We start from the raw sequence: 20980 nt of genomic DNA on the forward strand, positions 1-20980 counted from the left end.
TACAGGTAGTCCTTGACTTCGACCACAATAGAGCCCAACATTTATGTTGCTAAGTAAGAAATTTGTTAAGTGGGTTTTGGCCCATTTTACGACTTTTCTTGCCACATTTGTCAAGTGAATCACTGCAGTTGTTAAATTACTAACATCATTGTTAATTGAATTTGGTTTTCCCATTGACTTTGCTTGTCAGAAGATCACAAAAGATGATCACATGACCCCAGGATACTGCAACCATCATAAATATGAAGCAGTTGTCAAGCATCGGAATTTTGATCACATGACCATGGGGATGCTGCAACAGCCGTAGATGTGAAAAATGGTTATAACTCACTTTTTTCAGTGCCATTGTAACTTCAAACATTCAGTAAATGAACTGTTGTAAATCGAGGACTACCTGTACAATGAAGACATGATACATTGATGGGAAGGAAGATTGTTCTTGACTGGCATGCCAACATTCTCCATACAAACCTTTCCTTCCCCATATGAATGTTTTCTATAAACATCGAATGTCATTTCAATTGTGTTGAAATTATAGGTGTAGGGCTGTCAGGCACAACTGAATTTAACAGTGCAAGGCCTCCCAAATATCCCTTGAACCTATGATTGGTTTCTCTGAAGGTCTTCTTTCCATATGGTATTCTTGAAAGATGCAGATGTTGATTATACTGTCTTGTCAGTAGTGGTATATGGGATTGATAGAATACAGTTATATTAATTGTTTTGTTTTTCATATTACATTAATAATTTTAAGCTGGCATTTCTGAAAATGGAGCAGGCTTTCTGAAAATAGAGCAGTGTGTAAATTGAAGTATTAACTTGAGCTGCTTCAGCAGTTGAAATAGATAATATTTGAATGAATGAATGCATGAATAATTAAAAAATAAATTACAGATTGTGGTTATTTTCAAAGTTTGTTTTATTACAGAATTGGATTTACAGATACATCCAGTTTAATAAATGATATTGTAATTTGTTCTTGTTTCAGTTTATTTATGTAACTTACAATATTTATTTCAGTTTTAAATATACGTTTTATTCACTTAGATTAATATTAAAACTAAGTGAGTTATGGTGGCAGAAAGAATACTGCTAAAAACCAAGGAAGAATCAGAATGCTCAAGAATACATTTAATATACTTTCTGTTTTTATTATTGTAAAGTACCAATGTTGCACTTTTGTTGAATCTGGAAGCAATGAAACACAATAGAGAAAGCTTTTATCTATCTATCTATCTATCTATCTATCTATCTATCTATCTATCTATCTATCTATCTATCTATGGAAGAAGAGAGAGAGAGAGGGAGAGGGAGGGAGAGGGAGAGAAAAGATATATATATATATATATATATATATATATATATATATATATATATATATATATATATATATATATATATATATATATATATATATATATATATATATGTGGATAGGGAGACTTATGGAGATAAAAAGTAGATACTCTACATAGTTTAATGGATACAGGGTGCTAAGTATCTGGAGAAGTAGGCCAAGAAGGAATAGAATGAAATAACCAAAAGGAAGATTTTAAATTATTGTGGAAATGAAATAGAACAGGATAACAAAGGTTTCAGAGATAGGCTATTGCAGAGTGTAATGTTTTGTGGCAGAATATTTGTTTCATTTTTGGGAAATAAAATGTTGACTTCTTAAAAAGTTAGGATTTGAAGACAAGAAATTCTTGTGGTAATTCATTGGGAGCAGCAACAGTTTTTGAAAAGTAATTTCCAGAGCATATAGACAAACCTGAATCTATATCCCTCTGGAAAGCTGTGCATTAAGAGGTGAGACGGAATAATTGGATGGATCAAAATATGAACAAGTTATCATTGACAAGTATGCTGCAAAGTCATTTTCAGAAATTGTCAGTGGGTCCATAACTTATTGTTCAATTTCATATTGCTATAACAATATGAGGTAGTGCTGATTTTTCCGTTGGTTATAGGAGCCTTGTTCTGCTATTGTGGGCTATGGAAGAAAAATCGACAAATCAATAAAGAAAGGTTTACTTTGGCTGTTGCACACTATAGCAAAAGATTTTGATGCCTTACATGAAAGAATTCAGAAAGACATCACAGAACAAAAAGTCATTGAAGAGCAAGAGAAACGAGAGCGAGCAGAAAGAGTGAAGAAGATAAGGAAAGAAAGGTAGGTAGAGTAAGCCATTCATTTATGTGAAACATTTTATAGAACATTACAGATTGGATTTCAAGGTATTGTACAGCAAAGACCAGAATATGTAGATCTAACATGTAATACACTCAGTAATTGTGTTTTCATATCAGACATGACATGACATAGTCAAAGCTGTTAATAGTGATCATCTAAGAATGATATTTCCAATCTGACCATTGTTTATTCAAGACAAGCAATAAAGTCCAGAATCATACTGGTGCTCATCATATTTGTTGAATTCTAAGGTAATTTTGTCCTTGGCTAGAAATTATGGGCTTTAACACCATACTTTGTGCCTGGTTGGAGAAAGTTCATTTAGATGCTCTGAAGGATTTGCAAAAGTGGGTACTACTTCAGACTGGTGGAACAGAAAAATGCATTTTCCCTATAGCAGTGTTTCCCAAACTTTTGACATATGTGTACCCCTTCTATAATTTTCATAACGCTGAGTACCCCTCATAAAAAAACGCTGAGTACCCCTCATAACTACATAAAAAAATGTAGTTAATGATTTTCACGCTTTCATCCAGAACTTTCTGTAGATCAGCGGGCATCTTACGTGTTGCCAAAGCCTCTCTGTGTATGCAACAATGTGTGGATATGACATTTGGAGCAACATTTTGAATTCTTGCAACGAGTCCTTTATTAATTCCGACCATACTTTTTGCTCCATCTGTGCTTATTCCAACACATCTATTCCAATCAATTTTGTTCTCTTGCATAAATGTATTCATAACATTAAAGATATCTTCTCCTGTTGTGATATTCCCACGTGATCCCCACCAAACTCCGGTGCAACGCGTACCCCCACCAAACTTCCCGTACCCCTGCCCTATAGTATAATTACTATACTTAATCTTTATTAGTATTTCCTCATTTTATGCTAACGTTGGGCAATGTGTCCCAGATTCTGAGAGAGTCATAGTATCAGTGTTCCAAATAGCATCCAAAATTAAATCAGAGTCCAAAGCAAAGTATTGCTCTAAGTTCCAATTTATTAAGAGAGCCATGTTGGCACATCTGGGGGAAAATCCGAATCTGAGCTTCCTGGTTTTTGCCCACCCAGTTGAAAGTTCATGCTCTTGTCCCCATACCCACAAGTCCATCACATGGTCCAATCTTCCACTGCCATGCTGGCAGTTCCACCCATCCAGTTCCGGTCAGATGCAGAGGTGTAAAGACAAAGGATAACCTTAGATTCTAGAAAGGAATTTTATTTTGGCTACATAGCATTTTACTCCGTACCATGCCCCCTCTAATTTTCCCACAATAGAAACAGCATAGTAGAATAATAGAAAGTGTGGCAGGCCAAAGATCCAAAAAGGAATATGGCCTCAGGCCTGACACCTACATGCAGAATTTATCATGATTTGATATTATATTTGAATTATAGCCAAAAAAGAAAGCAACTTATCATCGATACCAGTGATGGCGAACCTTTCTGGCTCAGAGTGCCCAAACCAGAAGGCGCACGTGTGCATCAGTGCATGTGTGCCAAAGCGCTGGAAACCCAAAGACCAGCTGGCCAGCGTGCATGCATGTATCGGAAATCCAACGACCAACTGGCTGAGTTGGGGTGACAGACGCGTGCCCACAGAGAGGGCTCTGCGTTTCACCTCTGCTACACGTGCCATAGGTTCGCCATCATGGATGTATACAGGGCGGGGCATAACCTTTTCCTAGGGGGTCACAGCAACACTTGTAATAACAACACAAATAATTCATACACCATTCGAAAGCCCATCAAAAACTGAGTTTATTGACACGATTTAATAGTCAGTATGACCACCATTAGCCCTTCGAACAGCATTCAAACGAGGTGGATAAGAACACAACAAATCTTCAAACAGTTCCGTTCGATTTTCCAGATTTTTCAACACAGTTTCCAAATTCATTCTCAAAGTTTCAACCGAATATCGATTTTGACCTTGCTCCTGAATCATCAGAGCTTCCACTTCATCCTTAATTATGGCCCCAATGTTCTCTGCCGGATTGAGATCTGGCGAATTGAGATCTGGCTCCAGCATCGCGAGCCTCTCGAAAGGCAATGCATTTTATTCTGTCAATGATCCTTTGTTCTTCCGAATCGAATTTTCCAGCCATTCTTAAAGCAAATTTAACATTTAATAGCTCATTCAATTCAGTTTTTTATGGGCTTTAAAATGAGGTGTCGCAGAAGTTGTAAACTGCTGTCGATCTTGCTGTGACCCCCTAGGAAAAGGTTATGCCCCGCCCTGTACATTCAACTTCTGAAGAAAACAGTGTTTGTTTTTAACAATTTAATACATGTATTAACTTGTTCATTGAATATGGAATTAAAAAAAAAACTAGATCTGCCACTTCTAGCAAGAAGGAAAACTTAATACTTTTTTCTGGCCAGTGGGTGGAATTCTGCTTTTTTTTCACTCTTTAGCTTTGCTTTTATAAGGAAGTAGTAACTTTCTTTATGCTCTATCTTAAAAGCCAAGAATAACCAATAAAATATAAAACATAAACATTGGGATATATAATTGGAGAGGCTGCAAAAGAAGTATGAAATTATGTAGATGACTCTAGCATCTGACATCAACTACTGTGATGTCAGTAGTTTACTGTGACAAAAAAGGTTGATCTTTAAAAGAAAGAATGAGTGACTTTAGAGTCAGGCTGATATGGACCAGGCCAAGCTAGGGATACCTTAGCAGCTCCTCTCTTTCCAACAAACATGGGCAACTGTGGTGATAATCTTGACCTCTCACAGACATACTGTGGTAATAGCAATGGCAGACACACCTAACAACAGTCAACACCATCAGCAATTCTCTGACAGGATACATAGAAGCTGGTAAAAGCACGCAAGTGCTCTTATCTCCCTGCTGCAGACCAAGACTAATAAATCTGCCCATTGCTAGAATGGTGATAAGAGAACCAAATGTCAGAATTGTCAGTATGTGAGTAGACACATATTCCATAACACAGGAATAAGTAGGACATGAATCATAATGGTTTTAATTTCTGACCAAACAAGAACAGATAAAATGGTTTAAAATCTCAGAATTCAAAATTGGACCAGTTTTATTATTCAGATAAATGTAACCTGATTGGGATTTCTTAGTGACTCTTCACTATATTTAAGTTTTCTTTTACCTAACTAGAAAAATAGTAAGATATGCTTTTAGTCAGCATACCAATGTATGATGGAAATATACCTTATTCCTGAAAAGAATACTCACTAACTTCAACAATTTAAAATTTATAGTCATTTAATTATTTATTTTACATTTACCAAATATTTAGAATTGATAATTCCTTGATATTTCCATCTTTTATACAGAAATTCATATAATATTTTTTAAAAATATACAAATTCAAGTCAAACTTAATCAGGCAAATAAAACATATTTTTATTATCTTGATATAGGAAATCTGTTTGGTTTATAATAACCATTTATTTCTGTTGAATTCAGTTTTGATTTTAACCCTTTGCTTTAAGGGCAGAACAGAATATATATTTCAATAAATTTTGAAAGCTAAGTTTTTCTAATAGAAGAATTGTAAACAACGTTTCACATTGTCTTCAGGTCAGTTCTTTCAACTTCATGTCCATCTTTTACAAGTTTATCAATAATTACTGCATTTTGATGTAATGCATATGAACGGTTTTCAAAATGTGTAATATCCTAAGAATTTTTAATTTTAGTTGATTCAAAATATCTTCTTAAAATACCACCAGAGAACAAAAAGAGAGAGAAGAAAATGAACGGGAAGGAAGGAGCATTTTGGATGAAGACGACTCTGAGCCTGTAACTGGAAACCCGTTTCAGGCCATATCAACTATAATCACTAAGGTATTGGAACAATCACCCCCGGAAAATATTTGTGACAAATCAATTCATTGTTCATGAGTGCTTTAGCCAGTATTGTGTGTTTTTGAAACAAATTCAAATTCTTTTATATTTGGCCCTTTTTCCTTTTTTCGTGCTTTCTGGTTATTTCTTTATTTTTCCTTTGTTTTCTGTTTAATTTTTCTTGTTCGTCTTATTTTTGTTATTAATAACTATGTTTGCTTCCCTACTAGACCCTTTTGCTTGATTGATAACTAATTATGATGTATTGGGAAATTTGAACCCATTGCTATATAACATAATATTTTGATAAGTCTCTATCAAAATTTCTTTTGAGATTCTTCTTATCTGACTATACCAAAGTAATTTGTATTTTTCCAAAACACAGAAGAATTTGTGTTCCTGTTCTGGGATGCATCATGTAAGAGAAGGCTGTGCTAATGTTAGGTTGCTATTTATGTGTAGAAAACCAGAGGGACTTATTTCAGTCCTATGTTAGGACTATTCCTTCTACCTTTGATAAATCATTGAGATTAAGAGCCATTAAACTTTCTGAGCTTCTCTTAGGCAGGTTCAGGCCATTAACTTTGTCAGAAGTGTAACTGGTTTCTATTTCAATAATAGCTTTCTGTTGTCTTTTCTAATACTGGCCTCCTCTAATTGTTTTCTCTAAGTTTTTAAGCTTCCTTTTACTGTGGCTTCCTGTTTCCACAGCTTTTTTTCAACAACTACCTACTTTTTCTATGCTTCCTTAATTCTGTAGGTGGAGAAAAAATGTTCAGCCTTCTCTGAAAATTAGGTGGTATTTTTTATCTGGTTTGGATAGGATTGGTAAGAACTATTCTAACACTACATATTAAATATACATATATAATATGCACGTTTTGTTACATTGCTTAGTGTAAGGTCACTTTTGCTTTAGTTTAGTCTGTTATAGTTGTGTAAGTTGTTTGGACCTTTCCTGTAAAGCTGGATTCTAACCCAGTTGCCAATTCCTGCTTGGGCTTTATAAATGTTGTTCTCTATTATATATTCCAAAAACTCATCTATATTTTTTTCTTTTGTTAATTCAGGGATTTTAATATTTTGAGACCTTTATTATGAGATGAGGAAGGAGATCTTATGAAGAAGATCTTATTCACATTCCTAGAGTAGTTATAGCCATAATTATGTACTACTATTATTTCTTTCAGTTACCCCAAATGAATCCTTCTTTCTGATTATTCTTGCTCTAGTCTCTCTTGTCTCTGTTTCTGTCCAGCGTCTGTCCTATTCTTAAGAGGTCCTTCGGTGTAACTTAAATACTGCCCCCTCCCCAAGAACTTTATTCCTCCCATAAGAGGAAAATTCTCAGCACTCTCAATGCCTTCCATATTTTCAGTGGTTTCTTATTTCTGTGCTGCTACCAGATATGAACAGATGTGTTTGGTCCCAAATACTATTAAGTCAAGATTAAATACTTAACTAATTTTTGTGGTGGCAAGACCAATTTTTAAAATTTATTTTATCAATTTACTTTTCTTTTACATTTACTGCTGCCTGCTATATCTGTACCCATTTTTGTCTTTTCCTAAGGATCCCTTGCCTGGAGGCAAAAGACCAAAAAACAAAAATTATTTCAAAGTTCTCCTAGGATTTTGGTACCTTATTTGCTTTTCTACTGTTACAGCTCTTGAGCTGTTTCTCCTGTAAGGATTCCTTCATCCCTGCCATCCAGTTGTTTAACAACAAGGTCAATCCAAAACCTTTTTTCTAGATTCTACTTGCTATTGCTGGTGTTTCCTACTGCACATATCTATTTCTTTGCTGACCTCTTCTTTCAATGTCTCTCTTGATGTCTTTGATCTCTTAATTCTTTGCCAACATGAATAACACCTCCAACTGCTTATAAGAAATACAAGCAGAACTTCTTTTTCTTCCAATTTGTCCCATATAATGGCAATCAGTTTCCTAAATATTATTAGTAGTCAATAAAGCAAAGAAATAAAAAGCATAAAATATCATCAGTGAAGCAATATTCACAAAAGATTTGCATTAAATTTGGTACTCTTTTATTTATGAAAGGATGCCAGACTTTAGGAAAAAAGTCTGTTGACTTTTTTGCAAGTTTTTTGCAAGTTCTGCAAGTTGACTTTAGGGGAAAAAAACCTAAGTGAAATAAGTCATTATTGCTATTTCATGCTGGGTAATTGAGAAAGCCAAAGAATTTTTTTTAAAAAAACACCCATAAGTATATTTTCCATTTGATTATAGAAAGGCTTTTGATTGTATTGATCACTTCAAGCCATGGAATGTATTTATAAAAATAGGAACACTGGAACATTTTATTTTCCTGATGCAAAATTTATTAAAGGGACAGCAAGCTACATGGCAAAACAGATTGGTTCCAGGCTATCAAAAGCATGTATGCTTTTCCCTTTTAATAAATCTGTGTATATGCAGAGTGTATGTTAAGGCAAACTGGATTTGAAGAATATGAGTGTGTTTTTAAAACTGACTGAAGAAACATCAATAATCTATGTAATGCTGATGGCACTATTCTGATAGCTGAAATATAATATATAATAATTAAACTATGAACAGTAAATTAGCCAATAGTCAAGAAATATGTCACAGACTAACACTTGATAGAGTAGCATCAAAAGTCTTGGAAAATATATTTAGATGCCAGGATCTCAGAATCAGAATGGTGCAGGCATTGGTTTTTGTTTTTTTTCCCTTGTGTCATTGTGTGGAAGTTAAAGTTGGACTTTGAAAAAAATCAGAAGAGAAAGTATTGCTGCTTTTCAACATTAATATTGGGGAAGATTTCTTACAATGTAATGGATAGTCATGAAACCAAACAAATGGATCATAGAATAGAAGTGTTGCTCATTTAAAGCAAAAATGTTCAGACTCAAATTATAATACTTTGGCCAGTTCAGGCAAATGAGCTACTTCTCTGGAGATGTCTATAATGCTGGAAACGGTGAAAGCAAAGAGAAGAGGACAGCCAGCAGTAATGTGGTTGAAGTCCATTTCAGCAGTATGGGCAGAACATGGTTGAAAGACCCAAAGGATCAGATAATTCTCTTGGAGAAAATCTATTTACGTGATTGTGAAGAGTCACTATAAACTTGATCGCACATAATCAGTCAAAAGATACCAATTTTGAAAGTTTTATAATTGGTGTCTTTTTAATTAATTTCTTGTAAAAATAGTCCAGAGTATGAAAAAAGCTGCCATGATATCAGAATCAGTACAAGTAATTAAAGGCTTAGTATTCACATGGGGAAAAATATTTACTTAATATTTTAAATCTATTATCCATAGCAATATGTCAATAAAATTGCATAGAAATCCATAGGCTCATATAAAGAACTGAACTAAGGCCATTGAGAATATTTGCACAGTAAAATTTCAAATACCTGAAATTCAAAACAATTAAAATGTGAAGTTATATAAGCAGTTTTCTTAGAAGAGCTGAATATTAATTAGAGACTCCATTATATGAAATTTGAGATTATTTTATATTATTGATGATTTGTTATCCAGTAGGAAAGGCTAATATAAAGACATAAATATACTGTATTTTTTGGACTATAAAATGTACTGTACTATAAGATGCACCTAAATTTACAGGAGGAAAACAAGAAAAAACATTTTTGGCCTCCGAACACTCTGCAGTACTCCACACAGCCCATTTTTGCCAAAAATGGGCACATTTTTAGGCTCCCAAGTCCTCCATGCATCACATTTTTGCCCTTCCCAGCCCCCAGAAACACTCTGCAGGCCAAAAGCAGGAACATTTTTGGCAAAAATGGAGCGTGCAGAGCACTGCAGAGTGCTTCTGGGGGTCTGGGAGGGTGAAAATGTGACACATGGAGTGCTTTGAGCTCCAAAACACCCATATTAGGCCTATAAGACACATCTAAATTTTCACCCACTTTTTTTAGGAGCGGGAGAAGGTGTGTCTTATACTCTGAAAAATAAAGTAGATCTTAAGCTTGCCATGATTTGTGTGTGTGTGTGTGTGTGTGTGTGTGTGTTGCACTGTCTGCGAAGTTATTGTGGAAAACATCTTAAGGATCTGAAAGTGCAGTTATAAAAAATATTGATTTAGTGCCTGGTCTAAATCCATAATAATGTATAAAAACAGTTTTGTAAATTTAATATTTGAAATGTATTTCAATAATTCTTTTAAAGTATCCTCTGATTTGTTGTTGACATTAACTCCTCCCCAATTAACACTTGATATGCTGCTGTAATAAATTGATTTTTCTTCTATATTTTGTTAGAATGAAAAGAAAATTGAAAAAGAGAAGAAGAGGCAAAGGGAAGAGAATGAAAAGATTGCTATTGGCTTGAAACCTAAAACAAATCAGGAGATAATAGATGTTCAGAGTCTGAACAGTGAACAATCCAACGAACAGAGACTGATAGAAAACTATAAATCTGCAATAACACAACAAATAGAACACGAAGATGAGAATGACCAGCAGATCTCAGAAAGTCTTGACTCTGGTGATAATGCCACTTTGAATCCAGGAACAGGTAGACTGATAAGAATTTGTAAATGCTGTGTTACCAGCCAATTTCTCTTAGATCTTCGTATACACTGCTTCTGATTTCTCAGAATAATTTAGTAAGAACTGATGAATAGCTTTTCTATTTACTCTGGAAAAAAACAACAGAAAACTATTTAGTATTCTTTCACATTTTTTTTTTGATTCAAAGAATCTTGAGTGAGAAAGACTGATGATATTTAATTTTTACTGAGGTTTGCAGAGGTTAAAACCCCTTTATACGATTCCTGTTAGTTTTTCAAAAATTTATTTCAACATTTGAACTTGGAGAGAGAGGAGAATATAGCTGCTAGGCAACCTTTTTTAAAAGGACAAGGAAAACATGAGCTGTCAAGCAGTTGATAGATTTTTTTTAATTAAGTGACAAACTTAAATTCCAGGAGTCTATCATGAATATATAGACTTAACTGAACATTACATAATTAAGTAAGAACTGTGTGCTTATTGCAAATAAATTTGTGGTATACTTTGATTAAAATCTATCTTTATGTATGCACAGATGTTTTCTACTTGCAGTTCAAATTCTTTATGTAACATCAATTATTTATTTATTTATTTATATTTGATTTAGAAAACAGTAAAAAGAAAGCAAAGAAACTAAAATTAAAAAGGAATCATCGAGTTGAGCCAGTCAATTCAGAAGAAATTGTTTCCCCACTTCCTACTCCAATTGCAATTCATGCACCAGGTGAGCACAATGTGTATCAGTGTTTAAAAGTTAAGGTCTTGAACACATGAATTATATAACTTCACATGAAGTATTTAAAAAGAAAAGATTTCTAGAGTAAGTATATGACACTGGTAACTATTGTGATGAAATGCCTAGCAGATCTTGGGAACATAAAAAAGGCAGCAAGAGAACTAAGGAGAGTTAAGGGTAATGAAGAAGAAAGTCCAGGAAAAAAGAAAAGCACGAAAAAGATATTTAGAGTAACACTGCCTTAATTATACTATACTATATACTTGTGGGGGAAAGTTATTTTTATGGTTCATGATTCTGTTATATTACCTAATTCACAATAAAGATATTTGCAGATTATGGCTCACAAACTCATAAAACAAGAACTATTTGAATTTCTGGAAATAAATTTATTGCTAATAGAGTAATATTACAGATTCTTGAAAGCTTACTAAATAATTCTCCCACTTAACATACATTGTTAAGGCAGTTGAGTCTTTTTCTCATGCTTTCCTCTATTCCCTGGACTCTTATCTCTTAGAAATGACACTGTTTATTCTCTGCTTTGTTCTGTTGTACCCTTGTGCTCCCAAGGTCTGTTAAATATTCCATCCCAGAAATTTACATGGCACATGAAAAAAGCCTGGCTTATAAAAAGGATGATATCTTATTCTTCAGTTGAATGAGAGAGAGATAACAAAATTAAAAACTTTTACTTTTATTGCAAACTAAACATTTATTTTGTCTCATTTTATTTTTTGAGGGGGGGGTGGGTTATAAAAAATAGTGTCATAAGACCTGTATAGAATATTGCTTTATTTGTTTGTTTATTAAATTTTATGCCTTTATCCGCATCCGAGGAATAAATTTTCAATATCAGAGTCTTATCCTACGGAAATTAACTTATACCCCAATATGTCTACCATGCTCATCAATAGTAAAAGTTCTGATTTTCTTAGTAGCTTGAGATTTACTTTATCAGAATTGTTTGATTATATAATTGCTGTTTGATATATTTTTTTTCTTTTTGGCAGTTGGATGGGAAACACCAAAAGTTAACAGAATTCGAAAACTTGAGCCCCTTGGTGAAACTCATCATAATGGTAATTTCAGTGGAATTTGTCCTCAGCAACATATATTTTATTTTGCATATTGGCTTAATTTTTTTTAATTTTGACTAATTTGATGCTTCTTTAAGAACAATCCATAATTTTCACTCCTTGTTTTTCTCTTTAAACTATATGTAAATGGCATCTACTTAATTTTATTTCATTCTCTTTGCTTCAGGACAAATATGTTGCTTATTGAGGTGGCCATGTAGTTAGTTGTATATTGCTCAGAGGGGAAAAAAATAGAACACATTAAAGTGCAAAGGACCATATCCATTCTTAACTATTCACCCAAAGAAGGTCTGCTATGAATTGCTATAAAAAGATTTAAAGTAATATTGAAGATCACACTTGAAATAGGAGAAAAATATCTTCTGAACAGACAAGCATTCACAAAATCTTTATTCTTTCTCTTCTCAACACCTATAAATATTGAACCTTAAACATAGTTTAATCAATTGCTAAATTTTATAAGGTGCGGCAGAAGGGAGGTAGAATTGTTATGAATTAAATAGGCAAGAAGACACTGTGTGCCTATAGTTACTTATCTGAATATCTAGAAACCATTTGTAAATACAATGCAGTTTTTATTAGCATATGGTTTTCTAAAAATATAATTTTGCTGTTAATCTTATTGATAGTAGGTGAAAAGTTTTAATTCTTTCTTAGTAGATACTGATTTGTAATATTCTCTTTATTGAGGATAAGAATTATTATTAATAAGAATTGTTGAATGATAGAATATATGTCATATATGTATGGTTGGTGTTCATTCTCAGGACTTCTAAAGTGATCTTGAGCAATAACACTGCAAAAGACTAATGCCTGGCATGTTAGCATGTAATATTAAACTAGATCAAGGTTATCCAACTTTCTCTAGCTAAGGGCTATATTTTACCTTTGAATGGAATACCTAAGGCCATACTTCCAAAAAAAAAAAAAAAAGAGGACATGGTTAGACAAAAACTAAATTTTATTTCATCTATGGTTGAATGCATTTAAAATTAGTTAATTAATTACAGTTAATATGGCGAGCCCCATATATTTCATTTTTCCCCTTCTTTCACATTGAAATTTATGAAGTAGCAACTTTTGGAAGAGTTGTATAATGATAACTAAGATGTTCAAGCTTTACTTGCAGCACTATGGCCTCAGAATATACTTCTCTAGATTAGAATTTGTATGGAAAATTTATGTGTGCATAAATCTATATTTTGTACATAAATTGATTTCCTTTGCTATAGACAACCGTATAATTTTCAACAGTTTGTTTAATATCCATATTTCTTTTTAAGGAGTATAAAGAAAAGAAAATGAGAGAAAGGACAAAAAAAAAGAGGTAGGCAGGAGAAGGGCCATGTTTTTGGATTATAATCTTTTTGCTCTTAACTATCGGCCTGATTGTATCTGGGGTTAAAGTTGTCATTTCTTGGACAATATTTTTGTTATTTAGTGGGATAAAATTATTCTTACGCAATAAATACTTCTGATAGCAATAAATCAAGTTTGTGAAGTTGTACAGATGAGATATTTCCTATAAGCTTGATTTTCAACTCGCTCAAAAAATACAATTACTTTCAATTTTGCATGTACTTTCAATTTTTGTCAATATTTCACTTGAAAACATGACAACTTTGAGATGATGAAAGAGATACAGAAAGAGATCTAGAATTTTAGATTTTTAGCTTCCTTGTAATTGAACTTTTCTATAATTTAGGCCTTAAAAAACACAAATATACACCCAATTTTATTCTTCCTTGTTAAATATTTTTCTATAGTTTTATTCTTGTTGTTTTTAAATAAAATTATATTTAGGTTTAAATCAGCTACTAAGTGACGTTGCGTTTCTTGAGTAAGAGACCAGTTTCAGTCATCAGTCTTTAGAAAAAGGAAAGGGAGTTGCGAAATTCTGATCAGGCTGGGCAAAAGGAACTATAGTGGGGAAGGAGCACAATGATCCTTACCTCCAGAATCTTAAATATCAGGGAAAATTTAGCAACAGAATAGAGAAGTCACAATTCCAAACTATAGAATTATTAGATACAGATATTCCTCCCTTAAAAACTGCAACTTTATCTCTAAGCAGTGCGATTGTTAAATGAAACATTATGACTACACCTGACTTACGACATTAGCTCTACTGCAGTGATTAAGCAGATCACTCATGGTTAAGTGTGGTGTCACATGATTGTGACTTACAACTTAATGCCAGCTGTCCTGCTAACTTTGCTTGTCAGAAGCTGGCTGTACTGATCCCAATGGTGATTTTTATTACCATTGGACACTGCAACAATCATAGATGTGTGCCACTTGCAAAGCCCATCAGTTTGACTACAGATATGCCATGACAGCCATATGTTGCACTCATGTATCAGCTGTGAAAAGGGCAAAATCTGTCCTGGTGATCATTAGAAAAGAGACAGAAAATAAAATTGAAAACATTGACATTCCTTTATAGTAATTTGGTATATTTGCATCTGGAATGCTGTGATCAGTTTGTCAGCATGTTTTTAAAAGGACTATAATATTTTTGGGAAAAGTGAAGATTATGGAAATGAAAACTACTAGGGTCTTGAACCCCTTCCTTATGAGAAAGTCTAGAACATATTTAATTTAGAAAAAGTATAAGTGACTGGAGACTAAGTTAAAAATTGAGGTACATAATATCATGCAATAGATGGAGAAAGTGAAGTGAAATTTTTCCTCCTTTCCCCCAGGAGCCATACTGTGAACCTGACTGAAGGTTTTAGAAAAAGTACTTTGATACACAACAATCAATTTTTGGAATTCAGTATTGCAAGATGTGATGTTCAGTAATTTGGGTGGCTTTTAAAGGGAGTGGATACAATCATGAAGGACAATTCCAGTAAGGGCCATTAGTTCTGAAGACTAAATATTATTTCTCAGCTGGTGGTGTATGCCTTCAAATACAAGTTGCAGAAGAACATCAGCAGGATGATTGAATGTCTCTACCTCCTGTTTCTGTGCACTGCTGGAGCATAGGTTGGCCAGAAAAAGCAAAATACTGGACTAAGACAGACTTAGGTCTGATTCAGCAGTTCTCCTCTGTGAAAAGGATCTTGTTATCTTAGAATATTATTGTAAGGATTTGTAACCAAATTAGTTGCATTATGTAATCCAACTCTACACTTGAAGTATTTTTCATTTGTAGAAAATATATAGGAAATACATAATATTCTGTTAATGCCATATAAAATAAATAAAAACATACCTTAATATTTTGCAACAGATTGAAATTTCATAGGTTTTCTTTGTTGTAGAGTTTAAACAGTTTGAACAGATAACATTAATGATCAATTTATATCATGGAGAGGAATGAGGAGTATTGATAAATGAAAGGAAAACATGATGTTTCAATAGATATGACTTAAAAATCTCCTAAAAATTGGTGAATATAATCAATGCAACGTCCTGTTCTGCCTCTTCTGAATGCATTCACTATCTTTTTATAGCTTTATAATTTTGCATATTCTAAGCCTGCCTGATGAATGTCTTTTAATTCTTTTCTAAAATGGATGTTTCTGTTCTGTTCTAACATGGTTTAATAATTTGACACTTGCCTTGTTTTCCTTTTTGATATTCTGTTTACATTAAAAAATACATTCATAAAAATCCTTGGATACTTGGTTTTGCAACTGAGTGCAATCTGCTGTTTACATCTCCAAATCACTAAGGTTTATATCTACTTTAAATCTTCAATGTTGGTTGCTGCCGATTTAGAATTAGTTGGGGAAATAGGGAAAAAGATGCTTCTTACAGAAATGGTTCTCTGAAATATTCCTTTTATTTTCTGTATTCTTATTGATTTGATCAATATTTGAAACATAAGGTGAGTTGAGAGTGGCAGTGCCAGGGATTTTTGAGATAATTATATATAATAAAGAATACTAGCCATCTGGTATCAGTTAATTTAGATTGTTCTTATTATGTTTAACCAAAAATTCCTTTATGTTTTCAACATAAATTTGTACCAGTCGGGAACAAATTCCTCCATATGTCTAGGATGGGGTAGTTGTGGGTGGAGTATTTGTAATTCTAAAACTGTTTCAAGTGTGTTTGTCTTTTTACAAGTCATTCTGAAAATAAAAGTTATAGCCAGAAGGAATGACAAAAATGTAAAAGAGAGATTGTGAAACTGATAAACATGTATAACAAACATGTATCTTTCAGTATATAAATTTTGCACAAGATAGAATTATCAGACAAAAGCTAAAGATTTCTATATGCATATTAAAAAAGTAGAGAATTTCATGCCTTTTTTCTGTTCAGTTTACAATAGTTGGATAAGAGGGATATTGTCTGTTAATTTGATTTCTTTTCTAATTTGTGCTTTAGATTTCTATGGAAAGCCATTGCCGCCACTTGCTATCCATCAAAGACCTAACAGCGATATGCATGGTGTTATTTCTTAACCAGCAGTCACTTTGTAGCTTTCAAGAGGAATCCAAAATAACATTACATTAGACATTGCTTTCTTTTTTGAAGAGATACCTGCTATTCTTACAAGTTGCTGGGCAAGGGCATCACGGTTACATTGGGTTCCTGGTAAGAATGTTTCTTCTAAATGTTAACAATCCTGCTTCCTCAATTTACCAGCTACTCTTCAAAGTTGATATGGAACAAGGAAACTCATACAAGCAGAATTCTTGCAAAAGAAATGACAACAGAATATTTATTTCCCTTGCTGAAAACAATACTCTCAAGACCAAACTCAACTTGATTATGCACATACATGCTTTCAGTTTGGCTAAATATTTTTCTATATTCAACACTTCAAGAGCTTTTTAAAAAGTACATGCATGCTCAAATGGGAAAAAATACAAACTGTACATTTAAACAATTTGATATATTTTTATAGCATTTTATTTGTTTTAAAGAAATTATTTGGTCAGCAGAACTATTTTGACATACTAAAAGTCCTACCTATATTCATAAGTATCTACTACATTTTTTTGGAAAAGCAATATACTTGTGTGCAATTTGCTTCACAGTTTGCCTAATTGTTAATTATGTCATTTTATCTTGTTCTTTGTCTATCAGAAAGAAATGTGTATTGGAAGGAAACTGTATTCATGTTTTCCTTGATGGGAAACAGCACTTTGGAGTTAATTGACACGATTAATTTTATGTTCTTGGAGCTAGAGGGAGAGGGAACCTTTTGACTTTCCAAAGGACAGAAAGAAATGTCCTTCAATTACTGTACAGAGTATTCATGGCTAGTGCTCTTGCAGTACTTGTTTTATCTTGGGGAACATGTGAACATATGGATTGGGGAACTAGGGCTGTGGGTCACTTTAAAGTAAGTAGAAGTAGAATTGTAAAATTGTATACCTCCTTACACCAAATGTAACAAATGTATCTTCTCCCAGGCTTATGAGGCAAGCTTAGCTATTTTAAAGAGTAATAGGTGGATGCAATGTTCATGTTCCTTCACAATCCAAGCCTTGGCTTTGAATTCAAATTACTCCATAACTTTTTTTCATTTATGCAGGGACATTTCCTCATTACATTGGGGTTTCATATATGCTGAAATAAATGAAAATGTTTATATAAAAAAGGTTATCTTTCTCCCCTGAAGATTTTTTATTGCTTTAGTGGTTGGTAATTGCAAATATTATTCTAACATCATTTCTAAAAATATTTAAACGCCTTTCTTTAAAAAAACATTGCAATCCATTTTTACTTCCTTTTTCTTCATTGCATATTAGGGGTAAATGATCAAAATTTGCATATGATCAGAGGTTTCTCTATATGTTCAGATAGTGAAAGTAATTGAATGGCTTACAAATATCATAAAGCCTTAATACTAAACTGAAAAATCTGTGAATGTAATGAGGTTTGGAAGTTCTCACCTTCCAGCAACATCTTATTCAAAAGCTTCTGTTTCTTTGCAGTTTAAACTAATGCTTTTGTTCTGCTTGATAAAAGTAATGCCCATGTCATGAAACCAATCGGTTTGAATCCTTTCATACATGATCCATATCTATCCTAAAGTCATATAAAAATAGTCTCATAAACATAGTCAGTTGCATGTATACAAGCTGAATGAGCTTGCTGTTGTAAGATTACTTTCTGACTAATGTAAAAAAATTATGTGCATAATTCATGGTACATAATTGTTTCCATATATATGGAATTCCTGAATTTTTAGATCACAAAAATTGATGTTTGTTTTTCATTACTCCTTTTAGTTAACACTCAAACCTGTTAAGGACTGTCTTACTTTCTTGAAGCTCAAAAACATTTTTCCTTTCTCAAGGCTTATGCAATAGGACTTCCTCCTTACCCATGATGTATTTTTCTCTGCCTCCAGTCCTCAAAATCTGTTTCAAATAGAAGATTTTCTATGTGGAGAACATTTTGAGGGCAACTCATGGTTAGGGAGAAATACTTATCTTCTATTTTATTAGTGGAAATAGATTCAATAATGAAGCATATTCATGGGATTTTTGTTGTTATCAGATGCATAAGTACTAGGAATGTGTTTTTAACATGTTGACTTTCCTTTTGTTTATTATGGATTATTTATTGAATAGTACGTTGAATGTTTTTATGTCTGAAATAAAGATACACAGAAATGTGATTTAATATTTCATAGTACATTTCACTTCATCTGGAACACAGTTTTTATTTTCTTAAAATTGTCAGTAAGTTTCATTAAAGACTGGCTAAAGAATCAGTTGAAGTGTGATATATTTTCAAATTTTCCCAAAGCATTTGAGCACAAGGTTGGATGGAGTAAGACTTCTGTTTCAGAAATTATTTTAAAGAAATACTGTGGCTCTTGTGTGAGCACATCATTTCTCCATTCCTCATTTTACCAACCGTATCCATTCGATCGTGGAGGTGGAGTGGGGGAAGCAGTGCTTTAAAGGGTTGAGACTAAAAAGGTGAAATGACTTTAAGGAGTTAGTTCATTGAAGTTAATGTACTTTAAAGCAGCTACTACTTTTTCCAGGTTTCCTAATGTAGAGCAAGAGTTAGCAACTTGGAGTCTTAACAGCTTTTGGACTACAGCATCTTAACACCTACAAAGCAGCAGTTTGCTTATCTCTGCTGTAGAGACCAGCATACCCTCTTGTTACTTAGCAAAATGTATCAGTTTGAAAAACTGCAAATCTGCTTCTTTGGATAAATGGCAGACATGGCAGATGTACAACTCACAAACATCAGCTAGTTGAGATTCACCCAGTTCATTACTTTGTCTAAGTGCTACTTCACAATATCAATTGCCTCACCTATGCTAGGTTTTTTAAAATGGAGAGGGAGAGCTTGGAATCATCCATGTATTTTTGACATCTCAGTCTATATCAGCCTACCAGCAGTTTATGTAGATGTTAAATGGAACAATGAGGGAATTCATAGCCATAAAAATGACTATAATGCATAGATCTTTGTGATTCTGATTTTTACACAGTATTCACATGAAACTACCATCAAATCGGACATCTGCATTTACTGAGCCGTTACAGTTATAGTCCCAGCTGGTTTTGATGCTACTCAAACAAAAAGGCCCCAGACTGAAATGGATCATGAATGCCAATGAAATTTCCACTCAAATGAAACCACAATCACATGTAATTAATCTGCATATAATTAACCATAAAATAAATGTTAGAATCTAGTTTTACAACTGGTTGTCCTATGATTTGCTTCAAGAAATCCTTTGGAGCTCATTTCTATAGGTTCATTTTTGTAAGTCTCCAGTATTCCACATCTTATCCCATTCCTTAAGCAGCTTGGGCATTGCTCCAAATGAAGAATTACTGACCAACTGTCAAAATGAGTGATCAGATTATAAACATTTGCTATTAATGTCACCAAAAATGTACATTTTATATGGGATCCAGCTAAAATTTTCCAATTGTACATGACACCTATCTGACCTGATTTCTGATACCACCACCATGCAAACATATAAAACTCTGATTTGGACCCTATCAAGTTTTTTCATTGGGTGTATCTGCACTAATTGTTTCAAAATGACATAAAAAATGCAGATCCAAGAGACTCATCATTGTGTTTTTAAGATTCAGAAACAATTACTAGGAGCCAATGAGGATTAGTGAAGTACCAGGGGGATCCAGGGTCTGCCTCCCTAGAGAAGCCCATTAGTACCATTGGGCCAGCCTACGTTGCAGGGGTTTTTTGAGAGAAAACGGGAGTACTATGTAATTTGCCTTCAACTTCAAAACAGAAAGTAGAAGATAAATGAACTACTTTTCTAGTGTTAGTAAGAAAAACTAGATGGACTGTCCTCTTGGTAGAAATTAAGGGAGCCTTGGTTTTTCAATAAAGCATCAATTATGTTTGAAAAAAAGAATACTGGAAAGCAAAGATCAGACTCAAGTAGATCCTGTTTTTAGAAGCTGGCTTTTCATTTGCATGCCGTGCTTCCGACCCACAAGGAGTTTTAAAAAAGGAAGATCCCAGCCCCACATTCTCTCCAGCCTAGTCTGATGCTGCTGCCGGAGAGGAGTCGTCAGCTCCTCTCCGGCAGGAGGCGCTATTACCCTCCCATCGTCCTCTCTCCGCTAGTGACTCGATTTTCTGAGACGCTTCCGCCGGCCTTTTTTTTTTTT

The 20980-nt window shown here is 33.6% G+C and overlaps 1 protein-coding gene across 3 annotated transcripts in view; it reads left to right on the forward strand.

Annotated features, from left to right (window-relative positions):
- ARL13B (ADP ribosylation factor like GTPase 13B) overlaps nt 1-18202 on the forward strand; it is a 40871-nt gene extending 22669 nt beyond the window's left edge. For 2 of the 3 annotated variants that reach the window (XM_032219831.1, XM_032219832.1), the window contains exons 6-11: nt 1971-2173; nt 5913-6027; nt 10302-10557; nt 11161-11277; nt 12303-12371; nt 16734-18202. In XM_032219831.1, the coding sequence (XP_032075722.1) occupies nt 1971-2173; nt 5913-6027; nt 10302-10557; nt 11161-11277; nt 12303-12371; nt 16734-16810 (837 nt within the window). In that variant the 3' untranslated portion in view covers nt 16811-18202. Of the gene's footprint in view, nt 1-1970; nt 2174-5912; nt 6028-10301; nt 10558-11160; nt 11278-12302; nt 12372-13672; nt 15725-16733 lie in introns of those variants that run through there. The other variant, XM_032219833.1, reaches the window with a different exon arrangement.
- The last annotated feature ends 2778 nt before the right edge of the window (nt 18203-20980 follow it).

The sequence above is a fragment of the Thamnophis elegans genome, chromosome 6, assembly GCF_009769535.1.
Source record: "Thamnophis elegans isolate rThaEle1 chromosome 6, rThaEle1.pri, whole genome shotgun sequence".
NCBI lineage: Eukaryota > Metazoa > Chordata > Lepidosauria > Squamata > Colubridae > Thamnophis > Thamnophis elegans.